At 38.4% G+C, this 16,960-nt stretch overlaps 1 protein-coding gene across 8 annotated transcripts in view; it reads right to left on the bottom strand.

The window, feature by feature from the left end:
* Positions 1-16,960, bottom strand: part of RBMS3 (RNA binding motif single stranded interacting protein 3) — a 713,822-nt gene that overhangs the window by 604,354 nt on the left and 92,508 nt on the right. For all 8 annotated transcript variants that reach the window (XM_065627651.1, XM_065627659.1, XM_065627650.1 and 5 more), the window contains one exon: positions 3,201-3,269. In XM_065627651.1, coding sequence (XP_065483723.1) covers positions 3,201-3,269 — 69 coding nt within the window. The remainder of the gene's footprint in view (positions 1-3,200; positions 3,270-16,960) is intronic.

Genomic DNA, 16,960 nt, shown 5'->3' with positions numbered 1-16,960 from the left:
ATTATAAGTAATAAGTGAATTGTTAATGTTAAAACTGATTCTAGGGACAGCTGAGCTGCAATACTGAGTGCCTCATGTCCCACCCTGCTTGCGTACCTGCGATTCCTAATGAGAGACAGACCGTCCCACACATGGATATGTCATCACTCTAAACCACTGTGCCTTGGGTGCCATTCCACTCAGCAAAAGTGGCATGTTAAGAATCAGCTGTATCATCATGCCTGATAAAGTCCCACTTCCTCCTTAATTTTCATCAGCAGTAAGAGGCAGTTGCACTTGAGGAAGCATACACAGACTTCAGAGAAGCATGGAAGCACGGACTAAGTTCACTTCAGAGCTTCTCACAAAATTACTGCAGGCTTCTTCACACATCAAGCGATGCCCCTAGCCAAGAACAGCAGCATAGGTAATTTCAGCTCATTAGCGTCAGTTTGTATCTTCTCCTTGATTCCACCCCTCAAGCCAGTTTAGTGCATCTGAAGGCAGCGAGGTCCAACACAGCTCCATAGATGCCAGTTCAGAAGCTGAGATTTGGTTTGGTTTCCCTGCCCACCTCCCACGCCTTTAATTAAATAGATTAATTCCTTGGCTCCAAAAAAGATCAACCTTTTAGACTATTGGCTTCCTATTCTGACATTGAGAAAGTGGAGTACTTGAAAGAAGCTAGCTTGAAGCAGGTAGTAATGCCTCTTTCCCAGAGCAGTCAGAAGGAACCTCTTCATCAAGTTTTAAAGATGCCTCCCTTGCAACAAGATAGTTTCCCTGGCTCAAGGAGCATGAAAAAAAATTATCTGAACAGCTTCACATCAAAAAAACCTGAACACAGAAATTCCACATGTCCATGAGAGCAATGGGTTAATAGGAACTTATTAAAAACCTTCCCCAGATAATGTATTTGAGATAGACATGCTTCGGCTTATCCAATACAAAATATAAGCATGTCTGGGTAGCACAAAGCAAAATAAGTCAGTGAAGCATGTTATTTTCAGTGACTCATTGACCCTACCTGCAGAACCACTTTCAAATCTCTCACCCAATGGACCTGCAAACTTCACACAGATAGGGGAAATGAAAAAAGAAAACTTGGGGGAGGGAAGGAGGAAATCAATTTAACTTTTAACATTTCTTAGATGCATCAAAGGTCTCAGCCACGTAGTTCTATTAGGTTTCTGTGTGAATTCTTGTAAGATGTACGTAGAAAAGCCTTCACTGGGTTCACTGCATGAGACTGAAGCAGATGCAGACAATATGAATTTGAACTTTAATCTTTTTCTTTCCTGGAAAGCCATCTTCAAAAAAATGTTTAAATAAACTATATATAGATGCTGGCAAGCTGCAAAGCTGAATACAAATCTCTGATCCAATACAAATATTTTGCCACTCAGCTCATGAGAGTGCACAGCAGTATGCACGTCTCCCAAACTGAACCGCAGCATGGCTATACATCCTCACAGTTGGTGCTGGTATTTGTAATATCCGCAAGGCAAGTTTATAAGCTTATTAAACCCAAAACACAGAAGACAAAAGCTTACAATAAACAAGCATGAAAAAGAAAAGATTAGAGCATAAATGACAAAGGAAGATGAGATTAAAAGGTGTGGGGTGCAACACAGGTAGAGGAAAGTTACCACAGACGTGCTTTAATACACTACAACAATTTTTTTCCTGCAGATGCTGGATGGTCTAGACATACTTTCAAACAGCATTCCTGGTAGTTAATCCCTCAACTCCACTAGCAATTTAACAAGGTTGTAATGCTGTGAACAATCTTTATTATGTACTTATCTCCCCCTCCCTCAAATCAAGTGTGCAGAGTATAAAGTGCATTTCATATGATTTGTTAGGATGATCTCCTCCTGACTGAGGAATGCGACTCCCATTAACAGGCAACTGCAAACACAGAAAGAGGGGAAGTGTCACTGCTGTTTCAGCCTTGTACATATTTGTGGTACTCCATGAACTTTTTCTTGCTCACTGGCTGATCTCCTTGGATGGGGCAAGCAATAACCACTGAAAAGAATTAACCTTCTGCCTACATGTTCTTCATTTTTACCACCCTCTTCCCCATAACATGTTCAAAAAGTGGAAAAAAAAGAAAACATGGAAACCTTAGCAAGCAAAAAGAACATTTATATAGAGTGGAGGCACAAGACTCTTAGCAATGAGGAAGCAGAACTATTAAAACATGAAGGATGGTGAAATACGTAGCTAAAGGCCCATAAAGCATTTAGCCACATTCTTTCCCACCCTCATTTGAATACAAATGAAATTCACAGTTTCTTTGGCTTTAGTTTTCAAGGCCAAATCTCAGCTTATTGGAAGTTTCCTCTCTTACTGTATACACATCCTTCATAAAAACAAAAATCTAGCATGTCAAATCAAGGATTTGCTCGCCAAGGTAACTTAAATTTTTCATAGTGTCAAGGAGAAGGGGGTTGTTGCCTTTTTTTTTTTTAAGAGATAGTGTGTTAGAAAGTGGTCAGAAAGAAACAACAGTAGAGGTTGGGGAAAAACTGCTAAATATGATTAGTACTGAACAAAGTTCTTAAAGAAAAACAAAGAGTTTTTAAAGAAGTTGCTTTAGTTGAAATACACTGTTCTTTGATTACAAAGCAAGCCATGTTCTTGTCCATAGTAAAAAAAGTCTTTTGGTTTTGATAAAGTAACAGAAACCCTGAATAATATTCAAATTCTTATACTAAAAAATCATTAACAACAATACTTCTTCCTGGCTATCACTGAACAGCTTTCCAATTTCAGTCTGGGTTTATAACAAGCTTTCCTGAAAGTTTTAGCCATCATAACCACTTCATAGCTCAGTTGTTTTAAGTAGAAAAACGACTATTGAGGGCAGGGCAGCATGGGAGAACATGACTTCACGCATTGCCGAGGAGCAACAATCAAACACACTCAAGTGACAAGATGCAAAGGATTGGGGGATCCAGCCAAAATAACCACCCCTGACAAGCCCCAGAGAGGCACCACTGTATTAGAGGAGTCACAGCTGCACAAGCCCCTCCGTGAGCAGCAACAGCAGCTCACAGTTTGCCACAGGATGTCCTGCAACAACTTCAGAGATCAGCATGACCTAGTTGGGCTACTGCAGGTAGAGAACACTCTCCAGTCCTCCCACAGATACATTTTAAAAGGAAGCATGTGTCAACCTGAGCTTCGTGTTCTTTTTGACAAGGGCATATTACCTGATGGGGCTGTGAACTGGACCATCTGCTGTAGGAAGGCGCACCAGAAGTCTTGTTGGCTGTAGATCTCTGCAAAATAAAAGATAAGCATGTCAGATATTCACTAGCATCTCCATCTCACACAGCCAACTTTATGAGTCTCAACCATGTAAACTCCCACAGTAAAAAAACCTCTAAACAAAAACCTCAAGAAACCATAAATACAATACAGTAGCACTGAAATCACCGAGATGAAAGCTTGCTGAATTTGCTGCCAACGCTCTGCTCAGCCTTGGGCCTCAGAAACTCAATTTTCACCTCAACTTCTGCACGTCACTTAGGCTGCAGATTTAAATGCTGAACCCTGACCTAAACCAGGGCTACAAAGCTCTACCCTTGAGCCAGGTAATTCACTCAGATTAAGCAAACATGCTCTAAATTCACATTTATTCCAGAAAGGCATCATTAAAGGGGTTTATCTGCCTGTTCTGAGAAGTTATATCTCTACTTTTCCTTAACTCATAGTCATGTTTCATTCCATACTTGATACCAGTTTTATAAAAAGCTGCTCTTTACACATAGAAAATAATACAAAATTGTTCTGTCAGGATCACTTCACCTTACTCAAAAATGAACCCTGGATGTTTTTGGAATAGGTAATAAAAAAATATTATTTACCAACTTATTTTTGAAGAAAAAAGTCCTTTTAATTTTATTCCTATATTTGTTTCACCCACTTTCTTATATTTGCTTTCTGATGCACTAAGGAAAGAGAACATACCATGGACTTTCAAATCCATATCACATTTTAATATCCATACCATGTGTGTCACACACAGACCTTACAATCTAACTACTTTTGATATTGCAGAAGCAATGCAATATGGTGTCTAGTACAACACCATCAGTTATTTTAATACACACTATCCCCAGTTTGAAGATTATTTTATACCATGAACGTCTATGCCATTTATTCCTAGTTTAGGCTAGAGTCCAGCATAACACAGAGCTCCTCCAAATCGACCCCTCACTTATGTGAATTGGTGCTTCTAAAAACACCCCAACACACCACAGTAGCCAAATATCTTGTAAGTATATCACTACTATATTGTGTAAGTCCAAGTATTACAGAAACCTTGTGACACCACAGCTATCTGCATGAGAAAGATCAGGTAGGTTTGAGTTACCTACTCATGAGATCTGAATTCAAACAGGCTTTCCAGACATGAGATACTAATTTATCAGTACATTATGTCACCAGCAGGATGCTAATGAGGGGACAGATTCATATTTGAACCATATGGACATAAATTATACTAAAAAAATGCAAGTAAGACAACCCATGGGAGATTTATACCACAATGCAGTACACTCTTTGTAAGTATGGAAATAAATAGCTTATGGCTTTTAACACCCAAGGATATAGTACATTTCTATGCCAATTATAACCACTAGGCTTATACATCATTACATTTTCTAAAGCTGGCATGTAATTCCCACTAACGAGAAACGGCCATTGCTGTAATTGTGCTTTTGTGTTAGCCTATCAAAAAGCAGTTATTTTACAAATTTAATTATTAGCATTACTGTATAGTGTATTTAGCTTCTACCAGATACCCTTAGAAGGACAGGCATTTTTTAATAAACAGATACACCACACAACAGCATAACATTTTTTTTGATAGAAACTTCAGAAAAGACAAGCTGCACACTACGTTGATTTCAAATTTATAAAGACTCATGAAAACTACCTCCATCTGCTTCAGAAGTAGGACTGGTCAATCTATGAATAACAAGTTGAAAGACAAGATAGCTGGAATTTCTCTGGAAGCATCTGGAAATTCTTTTCCAGCAGGATGCCTTTCCACAAGCACCACACACCTTTCTTAATTAATAAATATATAATCTGTGTCTGCCTTTAGTATTGTCCAACAAAAATCGCATACTCCTCCTGTCTAGACACATAAATAGCAGTCTTCGACTTCATTACTTACTCCAACACCCGTTACCTCTAGTATGTACATGTGCTTTACAGCGTTTACTCTTTTGAACTCTTTCACCTCACTTTCAAGGATATCCCAAAGAAAGATATTGCGCAGAGACACAGTACTGCAGTATTACAGAGAAACAAGAGAGCCCTTTCCAGGCCAGGCAGCCAGCAGACAAATGCCTCCAAAGACAAAGGCAGAAGATAAATTTTGTCTAACTTCACAAGAAAAGACCAAGACTAAGTAGTATTTAGAAACTGACCTCCATCTTCCAATTTGATTAAGAAGGAAACATTAAAAAAAAAAGAGAAGTATAAAAGGATTAAGATCAGCATTTACTTCCCCTATCCTCCCAGGCTTTTTTTTTTTTTTTTTTTTCTCTCTCCATTCATAGATCAATGACTAGGAACATTTACATTTTCCAAGGCAATCAAAATATTGGGCTATAGAGCAAGGCTTACACTGCTCACACACAGAAGGTTCTACGTCAGATCATTTGGAACAGATTCTGAAAGATCTAGAAAATACTTCCATCTGAGCTTCTCTCCAGGTTCTAAGAGGCAACAGGAAAAAAACCTGAAGGCTAGACCACATCCCCTGCTTGTCTCAGCAATTAAAATATTTGAGTCAGGTGACTTAAAATAACATGCATGAAAAAACTCCAAACACACACATACGCACCCTCGCTCCTGTTTCACTGCAATCAGTAGAAATTGGACAACCACCTACCTTTAGGAGTTTGACCCTTCACACCTACCAGCCAAGGTCATGAGCTAGACCACACTCTCTGCTGGATGAACAGCTTTGCACACAACTTGCACCAAAAAGGAGACCTCAAGGTGTTACGTTTTCACTAGGTTTTTTTTACCAGGGAGAACCTGGGCTGCATTTAGCCCCTTAAGCCACATCCCTTTCTTCAGCTAAAGTCACCTTCCTCATCACTCTCCTTTTTGAGAAAGAAGCAGCACATACACAGAACATTAAGGACTTCCCTTGTGGCATAACTAGCACTTCTGCATATAGCCCTAAACATAAACCCCTCTCTGGTCTCACAGAGCTCCCTGACAGCATCATTTGAAACACTTAAACTAAGTAGCTCTCAGCTCCCCCAGGACCTCCAGCAAGCCCCCACTCTCAGCTAATTTTCTATCCAGTCCTACCTCCCCAGCTGATTTCTGCTTCCTGCAAGCTGTTTTGCAGCCATGTGTAGGTACAAAAACCCCTCCCCAACTATTAAGAAGTAATTAAGACTGACTGTTCCAATTACCTGCTAGCCCAAGCTGTTCCTTATGTCCTTGCCCCTCCTCCTCATTCCCCCTACTTGTGAAGCGAGGTTAAACTCAGAGCTGCAGGTGTCCACCAGTCGCTTTAAAAGACCTATTAACTTCTGATGAAAACTTTGGAAAAGTATAACAATTTTTACAGTAGACCATACTTGTGAAGGCAATAAAACTGCTAACTGGACATGTGGGGTTTGGTATCTGAGATGGATTTTATGAAAAAAGAGAGGGAGGAAAGCTGGTGGGCTTATACTGACAGCAGTCAGTGTAAGAGGAGAAAGTTTGATGGAGGTTCAGGTGTAATGCGTGCTACAGGCACATGGCTGACCCAAGCCTGAACATGACGAATGCTGATGAAGCATCAGGCTGCCCCCAAATCCCAGTAACAGCAGGTTAAAAGTAGTTTTCACAGCAATACAGTGGCACGGATAAGAGTAAATGATGCACTGTATGTACAAAGCTGCTGCTTTATATGCAGTTTGCAAGAAAAGTGCTTTCTCAGAAGATTCCTACTACTGAGCACAGTAGACAACATAGCAAGAAGCCAGGACAAAAAACTTTCCGAATACACGCAACTCTGAGTGTGGCTCAACAGAATAGCTCCTGAAAAGATATGTTACTATTTCATTCTTGGGCTAAGGCTATTGATTTCTGTATACAATATGAGATCATGTAAAGTCCATACAGAATTTCTCATTCAGTCAAGAAGAGCTTCAAGGTAAAGCCACACTTTAAAACAAGAAAAGCAGAGCACAAAGGAAGAGTTACAGGTGTCATTACTCTGACAATATTTCTAAAAGCAAAAAAGAGTATATGTTCTGATAACAAAGCCAAAGTTCGTAGCTTATTCTACAGCCAAATAAACTTATAAATCCTTCTGATGAGCACGGCAATTCATCCCATTAGGTTGGGAAAGTATCTTAAGATGGGTTGAATTACTGTCTGGAAGCACCTGCCTCTTTCCATCCTCTCCCTGGAGACAGAGGCTAAGCAGCCAATTTGATTGAGACATCTAACTTTGGATGGCTAACATTAGGTGAAATTAAACCTACCCACACTTCCTGTCCTCCTTCCTACCCAGGGACTTAGGCAATTTGTCCTCTTCTAGGGTTTAAAGAGTTATTATGGTAGCAAATTTGCTATGTAATTAGGGTACTTTTGAACTGCCTTGTGAACTCCTACCAACATTGTTAATCTCTCATATGCAGCTCACTGGTATAGACGTAAAGTACTGTCTTTCAGGACTTAGTCAGAATTTTTTGGCTGGGCAAGAAAAAGGAGAAAAGATTTTTACTTGTAAATAGAGAAAATATAATATGAAAGTAAATGGACAATAATACTAAACATAATCATATAAAAAACATTTTTATCAGAGAAAAAGCTACTTAGACTTTTACCTGTAGTTCTCTGGGAACACAATTATAGTTACATGATACACTACAAATTCCTCTGCTCTTCAATTCCCTGGCCAAAAGTCTTACTGGCATTCAGCAGGTATCCTGCTCATCAGCTTTACTGGAGATGTTGCTTGTTTAAAAGATTATAGAGTCCAGCTGTTTATGCGAAGGCTGACATCAAATTCAGGATATATTTTGTACTGTCAAATATCTAGATTACTTTTTTTTCCCATTCTTTGCTACGGAATTTCCCTGATTTTTCCATAAATTGAAAAATTCATTTGCTGAACAACATAATAGCGACATCTGAGAACATTGTAAGATGTTGAGGCACAGAAGTTCTTTCTTTGAAGTTTGCATTCTTTTTTTCATGGAGTTTTGCATATCTGTGACTTTTGCAAAAAGAAGCCAGTAATGTTATGTTAAAAAGGAATGATATTTGATGGCTATTTATTGACAGGCTTTTGGGTTCACTTGTTTATTTTATTTTATTTCTCAGCAGGAGTTTATGAAGAGAAACCCAAGTGAAATATAAAGTTTTAACCTCTCAGACTACACAGGGCTATAATGTCCTTCATGACTTTCCAGAAACAAATAGTGGGTAAAGTCCTTTTGCCATTAACTGTAGCAGACTAGGCTGAGGGGGGTGTGGTTTTCGAAGTATTATTTCTTTGTATTTATTGAGCCTGTTACACACCACCACATTATATAAAATGACAAGTTATTAATTCCTATATGCAAGTTAAATAGAAAAGATGACAACTTATTCTATCTGATCAAAAATAGTGCTTAGAGGAATTACAGAGCATGAAATTTGAACCAGTTATATCTCTTGAAACAATACAGACTTCATGCCTACATATCAAGCCATCCCTGCCTCTGGTCTTGCTCCAGACACCCTTCAGCCTTGTTGGTTCCCTGTGTGGGGCAAGACCTTGCACACTTAAAGATACTAAATCCTTCATAGCTTCTTCCTCACAAATGTCATCTCAACAGATCAGTGGTGTCAGCTCAGTGGAAAGGGTCTCTCTGTGCTTCCAATCTGGTACCACATCTGGTTCCATGGGGAGAGAAACTTTGCTGAAGCCTGTTCATTACAGCTGTGCTGCTCACCCATAAAGCCATTTCCACTCCTGTGCCATAAATATACATGAGTCCTTGCTCCCTTCAAAACCTCACCCCCTTTTTCAACAATACCCATATAATGCTGGAAATTCATAGCTAGTGCTGCTCTGGACATAAGACAAAACAAATGGCAAATACTTTAAAGATCCATTGGTTTTTTAATACCATAGAAGGAAAATTAATTTTCAGGTTCTCATTCCTCACAGTTAAAAATCCTCCAGAAATGCCTGGAAAACTACCTGTTTTCTAGTGAGACTAGCACTATGAAATTCCAGAGAAATGGATTATTTTTTTTTTTGGTCAGAAAAATGAAGACAGAAAAGGTTGATAATTAGATTAATAACAGGAACATCATTTCATTACAGCTGTGCAGCAGTTTGTACCACACGATGGCTAACATTGCTGATCACTGGGTTAGGACACAAAACGAAATGTAGTGGTGTTGACAGCAGTGGAATGATGGGACACGGCATGACAGTATGGACTTCTCTTCCATGCAAGGGGTGCATGATGCATTCTTCAACTAGCTTGGCAGCTGAGTGAATAGCAGATGTCAAAGTGACATCATTGTTTTGCCGTGATGAGATGACGCAGGAGAATCATCAAGTATGTTGTCCCATGAAAGTGGAAGATCAAGAAGCAAGCATTAAAAAGCAACTGATTTGGCTACAGTGGTCAGGGCGTAAAACGTAACAGAATTATGAGAGGTAAAGTTTGTAAGTAAGTTGTAAATGAAATACATTTATAAATTGTGTATGAAAAAAGTGCACAGTGGGAAAGCAAACTTTCCTTAAAATTGTTGCACAATGTCATCCAGGATTACTTCCTCTAGCTTACAGAAATCAATGTTATGACAGGAAGAGACAGAGCAGGAGAGATATTGACTGAGCTGTCAACCATAGGAGTACATCTCTCTGAACCTGTGAGCTTCAGCTTTGATGAAGCAAATGGATTCAGTAGACGTTTTTATAGGAACTCAGGCACTCACTCAAAGTACTCACTTGCATTTTATATCCATCAACAATGACTCATCATTTTTGAGGTGAAATTGCCAAAAGTAGTATAATTCATCCATTACTCACTCATTATCCTTATTATCTAAGGATAGTGGATTCTTGACAGTTTAGCAATTTGACATGGGCTCTGAACCATAGTGTAGGGCTTGTCATGACACTGTGATTCCCCCCTCTTTTTCTCTTCGTCCACTCCTGTTCACCAAGTTAAGACAGATATTTTGGCACCCTGGAGGGAAAAAAAATTCTGGACAAAGCCAGGGATGAAAACATCCTCTCTTCAGAAACTCTCTTTACACTTAACAAGGACTTCTGTGTTAAACAAAGAAAACACTTCACTTCATGACCTCCCCTATACAACTTGATTGTTAAAACTAATAATGAATGTATTTGAAATTTCAAAGTACATCTTTAAAGGGGGATGAAGTCCACAAGCCTTTTATATCTCACAAATCAAAGAAGAACTGATATTATAGATTGTGCTACCCATCTCAGACCACATCTACCTTCGCAGAACTGACTGATCAAGCTTTAGCCAACAATATGGTAGCCACTAATTCCTCCTCCATTCCCATTTGTATTGGCCAACAAAAGTGCTGTGTACTTGAATCACAAACAAGCTTAATAACTGTTACTGTTGGTGACAAGCAACAACTTCTTTCTTAGGAATTTTAATACGATGAAAGGACTTCTCATCTCTGTGGAGATCCTACATACACCATGATTTGCTGTGCAGTCAGCACCTTCTCCCAAAGCCAGAGACTTTGATGATAAGTTGCCAAGAGATAGAGGAACAACCTTCAAGTCTTTCAGATGGAGTTGACCTAAAGTTGGCGTCTTTATCCCATAAAATGTACAATTAAGAAATTGTAAAAAAGTCACAAGACTTGAAAACACACAGTAAGATAAGGAGAGATCATCTCAGCTTGAGTGAAAAAAAGAAAAATGAGAATATGGAATCATTCAATGTTTTAAGGTCAAGAACTCTCCCAAGCACTACAGAGAAGGTAGGGGAGCACATCACAGCCATATGAGAGATAATATAGTCAGAAAGTGCATTTTTAAAAGTTAGCAGCTGCTTCTGTGAAAAAAAGACTACAAGGTAGGAAGTAAGTATAGTATTAAGTGATGTTATATTATATTATCAGCAATTAATAACTTTAAATAATCAGTCAGGGAACACAACAGTACTAATATTAGCAGGACATCTGCTCCTATTGAAAGAATGCACAATGAAATATAAGATGCATTATCAGAAGAACTTGGAACATATGACATCTTTTATGGCCTTCGGACTCTCACCATTTTCCTGAGTAAATGAAATACTGGGGCACAAGGAACTGCAGGGAACTAACTACAAAAAAAGACAGTGGAATGGGATTAGTTTTGTAGGACTGAAAGATGTGGCTTTATTCAGAAGTTTGCATAGGTCTCCAAAATGGAATTAGCAGGTATACTTTGATTTGAGACAAAGGAACAGCACGAGGAATGTAAAAGAATTTCATTGTAGTGAGAGCTGTTCTCTTCCAGCAGCTATTCTGAGAAAGATACCCATGCCATTAAGAAAGCAGATAAGAAATAGGAAGAGTGACTCAGAATCTTTGAGTAATATCAGGTCTGAGGTATTAAAAGATAACAATGCAGAAGACAGGCACTGAGTAGGGGACCCTCAGTGATATACTACAGAGTGTATCAAAAATCATTAGAGGAACAAATGCACATATAAAAACGATGGATGCTTGCATAAGGTGTGGGGGGATCTTTCCTCCTTTTATGAATGTTCACTGAAGATAATAAGAATTCAGTGTTGTGCTTACATTTAATATTATAATAAATCCAGAACAGCGAAGTGCCTTGATAAGACAAAGAAAAAGACAATAGTGCAGAAATTGAAGTAAAAGATGGTATACAGTAGCTGTACTAATCAGAATGTTTTACATGTATTACAGTACTGGGAGTTAAGGACATGAATCATGAAGTTTCAGGGAAGTACAAAAATAAAAATCTTTATTTGCAAACAATGCAATCAAAGAAAGGTGGAGGAGGTACTGTAATGATCTCTTTAATGATGAGACAGATAAAAGAGAGCAACAAAAGCCTGTTTTCTAGATAAATGAGTCATTCTCAGAAGAATCAAATTTTTAAAGTGTTCAAAAGGCAAGCAGACATTCAGGAAAAATTTCCTGCTAAATTATTAAGGCCAGGACGCAATAAACTTAGTCAAATTTTTTACAACCTATTTTTGAAAACATCCACAAAGTGTGGAAAGAGAAAGTCACATTTCCAATTTCAAAATAGGGATGCATAGGAAATGTAAGACTTATTTGTACATTTCTTCTCATTACAGCCTCAAAAATCCATCCTCCATACCTTTTACAGACACATACTCATTAAGAGAAGAAAAAGTAAGAGACAGCAAGTATCGGTGTCTGACAAAGAGCATGATGTTCCCTACCAAGATTAGTCACAAAAAAATGAAAACAAGCAATCAGTTTCAGTTAGATGTTGTCTCAAGACAAAATGCTGATATAAACACATTTAAGGTGTAATTTCTTAGAGGATTTAGGAAGAATATGCTAGTGGGTCTTTGGTCTGCAGGGAGAGGATCTGATATCTTAGAAGACCATAGCACAAGCATGTAACTGTCTGATGTGTAGAAAGTTGAATGCTTTCTAAGTAGGGAGACAAAAAAATTTCTGCTGTGTTTCATAGCATTCCAACACTAAGGCGGGAAGAGGAAGAAGCCTCATAATTTGCAGAACAGTCCAGTCATTGGGACAGTCTGGGGTTGGGAAGAACTGAAGCATCTGCCTCGACTTCTGAGCAAGTGGCCGCTGTGGAAAAGACAGGTAGAAAGAAAAGGGTGGTTTTAGATCAATAAACATAACAAGAAAAATTAAAGGAATATAAAACCAGATAGACAGCTGTGTAATTATAAGATTTTGAGCAAGCTTTCTGTCAGGCAATGACCTTGGGTTGCAATGAGTTCAGTAGCATAAATACATGGCAGTGTGCGGGAGGAAGAAATTCAGTTATTTGCTACTTGGACTCTAGCAACAGTGTGGGAATTTGTCTTTATATTCTTATTTTCCTAAAAAAAATAAAATATCACCATAGTAAAAAAAGTGATCATTTGACTAGATTAGCACTGATGCTGCCTAATCATCAGCTGCGACAAGGAGCTGACAAGCTGAAGGGGTGACATTGTGCTGCAGTTTGTCTGTAGCCTGTGCAAGCATAATGCACCTAGCATGGGTGACAGCCTCGGTGACTGTGAAGCGGTACGAGGTTTACTACCTGTCAACAGCAAACTCGCCAGGCTCCTGGGCACATAAAATACTCTCATTTTGCTGCAGACATTTCCACAGAGAATTACTGAGAACACAGCTGACTGTTTTGCACGGGACCCACACTTCCACTTTTATTGCCCAAGCAATGTGATTTTTTATAGACATTCTAGTAATCTAGATAATACTCTTTTGCAAACAGTATGCTCGCTTATCTCAAGGCTCTGCAATCCTACACCTATTCTCTCCACCTGCCTTCCTCTTCTACCAGTAGGAGCCTTTAGGTTCTCCTTGTTTGAGGCCCTGTGCTTGCTCCCTTCGTTCAGCTTGCACTCCTGCTCCTCCAGGCCTGTCACCCAATAATCTAAATCCTGATGCCACAGAAAGTGAGGCAGGCGTTCAAAACCGGCTGCCCCTGCAAGAGAGAGATGCGACATAGTGGGTAGAGAAGCAATAACTGTGAAAACGTACCATTCCAGTTTCTTCAGATGTCCCTCCCTGCACCATGATTGAGGCACACCATGGCAATAAATTCTTCTAAGAGCCCTTAAATCTATCACACTAATTGCTAAATGTGGAGTGGCCATTCATCTTCCCTGGTAACACTGCAATGCAGGAATTTGCTGTAAGATTTTTTTTTAATATTTCCTTATGATTAAAGGATAAAATAAAAAGTAACATCACTCCGTCTATTTTCAGGCTAATACTTCTTTTTGAAGCCTGCAGAGGAAATCAGGACGGAAAACAGGAAAGATAAACGGACAGGTATTTTCCTGCTCTATTCACATGCATTCTTCATACTTAAGACACTTATTTCTAGACTGGAGAATGAATAAACACCACCCACATTTTCAGAAATTTCCTAATAACTTTCTCTTTTAATTTCTTTACAGAAATATCACAGGAAGTCTCCATTCATATAGCACAGAAAGTAAGTGAAATTGGACTGTATTTTAGCAGAGAGGTCAAATATTTAAAACAATATTCTTTGGAGCTGATCAATAAATACACGTGGAAAGTGACTTCAAGGAAAACACAAGCAATAATGAGAGGCAAACTTGGGATCGTGTGCATGTCCTTTGTCAGTTAGTTCAGCATACAGTAACTGCCAAATTAAGAAAATTCCAAGTGCATTAGGAAAGGCTGCCCTCTTCAGACAAACTTAATAAAAGGTACCCAGGAGAAGTTAGAAGTGTCTTGAAGTTAAAATAAAAATGTGGTGAAATGAACTGTGCAGTGCAATATCAACATAGTATCACTTTCTTCTGCTTAATAACAATTTGCTACTACATAAAGTGCCTCTTGTCATCAGCTACATATTAATGTGTGTTTGTTTAGACTCACTACAGATCCATTTATACATTTTCTATAAAGCTGTTAAAACTTTCATTCATATGCTGAAATACAGAGACATAATTAATTAAGCAAGCTATTGAGTCTGAGCTTTCCTTACACTGTCGTATGTAAAAATAACTCATTTTGCAGTGCTGAATTTCTATCACAAGGGAATTTTCATTAAATAAAATAAACTTGCTTATTTTCTCTAATACAACTTGGGATTTATATATATTCTGATCTCCCCAATGATCCAAAATACTGACTGGAAAAATATTTTTGTCAAAGTGATTCGTGTTTTATACTTGACGGCTCTTTTTAATTTCTTATCCCTAAATCTTTCATGAACAACTAGGAAACCGAGCTTACTTAGCCAGAAAGTTACTTTTCTTTTTGTCATTATTGGTCACCTGAGTGTCTTCTCAGGTAAAATTGTGGATTTTCATCTTGCATCACACCAGGTAGCAAAACACAAGGCCACCAGGTACTTTCCTGCCAAATATGAATGAATTTTCATAATGAAGATGGCCTGTATGAAGAAAATGACTGCATCTGGGTTTACTACTGTAAATAACAGCTTTCCATTTATTGGCGAAGGTGAGGTGGGCATACAAGATTTTTAGTGGTGTTTTACTTCGAAAACTTAAAGGTGTATCATGTAATCTGCTCAGGAGATCCAGAAATACAGATTATGCTCCACAATACCAAACCTGAGACTTATATATCAAAACTTTGCAAGTCCCTTAACAGGACCCGGGACTGTACTAACCAAACTTTTTAAAACAGTCATTAACTGTCAGTATAGCCCCCTGAAGTTGCTCCAGAACAGGGACCAGAGACGATGCTACTAAGAGAAGCAGCATTACTAGTGACAGAAAGATACAAGGGATTTAACTGCCAGCTTGATGGAAGTCTCTCCATTCATCCTTAGACAAGGTCTTTTTTCTAGCTTTTCAGCAAAGCCTCCAATGTCATGATGTCTTGGGGGAACACACCTAACTGCCCAATAAGTTTGTGAGCTGAGATATGGCTCTTTTTCATTGCAAAATACCCTTTTTTTTTGGTCTCAAAGCACTTTCCCTAAGCATGATAAATCCAGTTCATTCTATATTCTGCTCTAAAATATGAATCAAGTTTCCTGCCCGCTTCACTGCACCGCACAAGCGTACTGGACAACAGGTAATATCTTCTTTAAATCAGCCTCTTGAGTTTGTGACATAGGCAGCATTTCTAAGTTCACTTTAACAAAAACCCCACACGCTTCAACTGTTCGCTTTAACGATGTGGGGAAGACCCTTTGAAGCCGTCCTTTGGTTGTTTTTTTTTTCTTCTTTTTTTGCCTTTGTTAAACAGGATTTAGTTAAAGATGTACTTTAAGTTAAGCATTACTGAAATGCTTTGTCGAACTGGGGCCTGAAATGGGACTTTAATTTCCTTAACAACTCTCAATACACCATTACTAGAATAAACGTAGAAAAATCAGACTTTCTGAAAAAATGTGTCTCAAGGGCACTAGCACAAGCGAATTATGGAGAAGTTAAATAATGCCAAACTATAAATCTTGTATCTACCAACACTTATCCATCTGTCTCACCAGTATGCTAAGGAGCAGGTCTTGTTTAAAGACTGAGACGTTAGCGCTGGAAATGAGTACTTGCCTTTTAGTCCCCTTCTTTGCTATGGTATTCAGTTTCATGTATAATTGATGGGCTGAAATTTTAAGATAGATAGAGTAAATAAATTATGAGTATTCAAAATATCACCCTTTTGCCAGTAAAACCCGTTATTCTTCACACTGACTCAGCCACCTCTTGTGCTGCTATCTTTATTTATAGGAGTAGTATTTTCTATGATTTTGTGGTATACGCTTACTAAAATGATTTAGATGGAAAACATAACCGTGATTTTGTAATAAGCAAAATACAGTACAGTTTTGTTTGGGTATTTTTCCTTCATTCAATTGAGACATAGTGTAAAAGAAAGGCATATTAGTTGAATACCAGCATTTTATATGCTATTGCTAGTTCTCGCACAATAGAATTCCTGAGAACTGTGCTGTAATTCTTTCCTGCAGTGAAACACAGGGGTGTCCACATTGGCATTCTTGAATTTTCTTATGCTGTTAAATTATAAGACTGCTTGTGCTATGAAGAGAGATTGGGTTATGAATTTTCTCAAGTGACAGATTCTGTTATATAAACCACTGGTGAGTCTGGGAAAACCATTCAACATTTTCAGCTTTGGAATTAATTTTATTCTCCCGCTTCCCATGAGGAAATTAAAAATGTTCACAATTTTACTGGTCAGGAGTGCAGTTTCCATGACAAAGTCACATCCCTGGGAAAACCCCAAGTGC

The sequence above is a fragment of the Caloenas nicobarica genome, chromosome 2 (assembly GCF_036013445.1).
Source record: "Caloenas nicobarica isolate bCalNic1 chromosome 2, bCalNic1.hap1, whole genome shotgun sequence".
NCBI lineage: Eukaryota > Metazoa > Chordata > Aves > Columbiformes > Columbidae > Caloenas > Caloenas nicobarica.
Note: the sequence above shows the minus strand (reverse complement) of the source record. Positions and strands in the feature narration are given on the sequence as shown.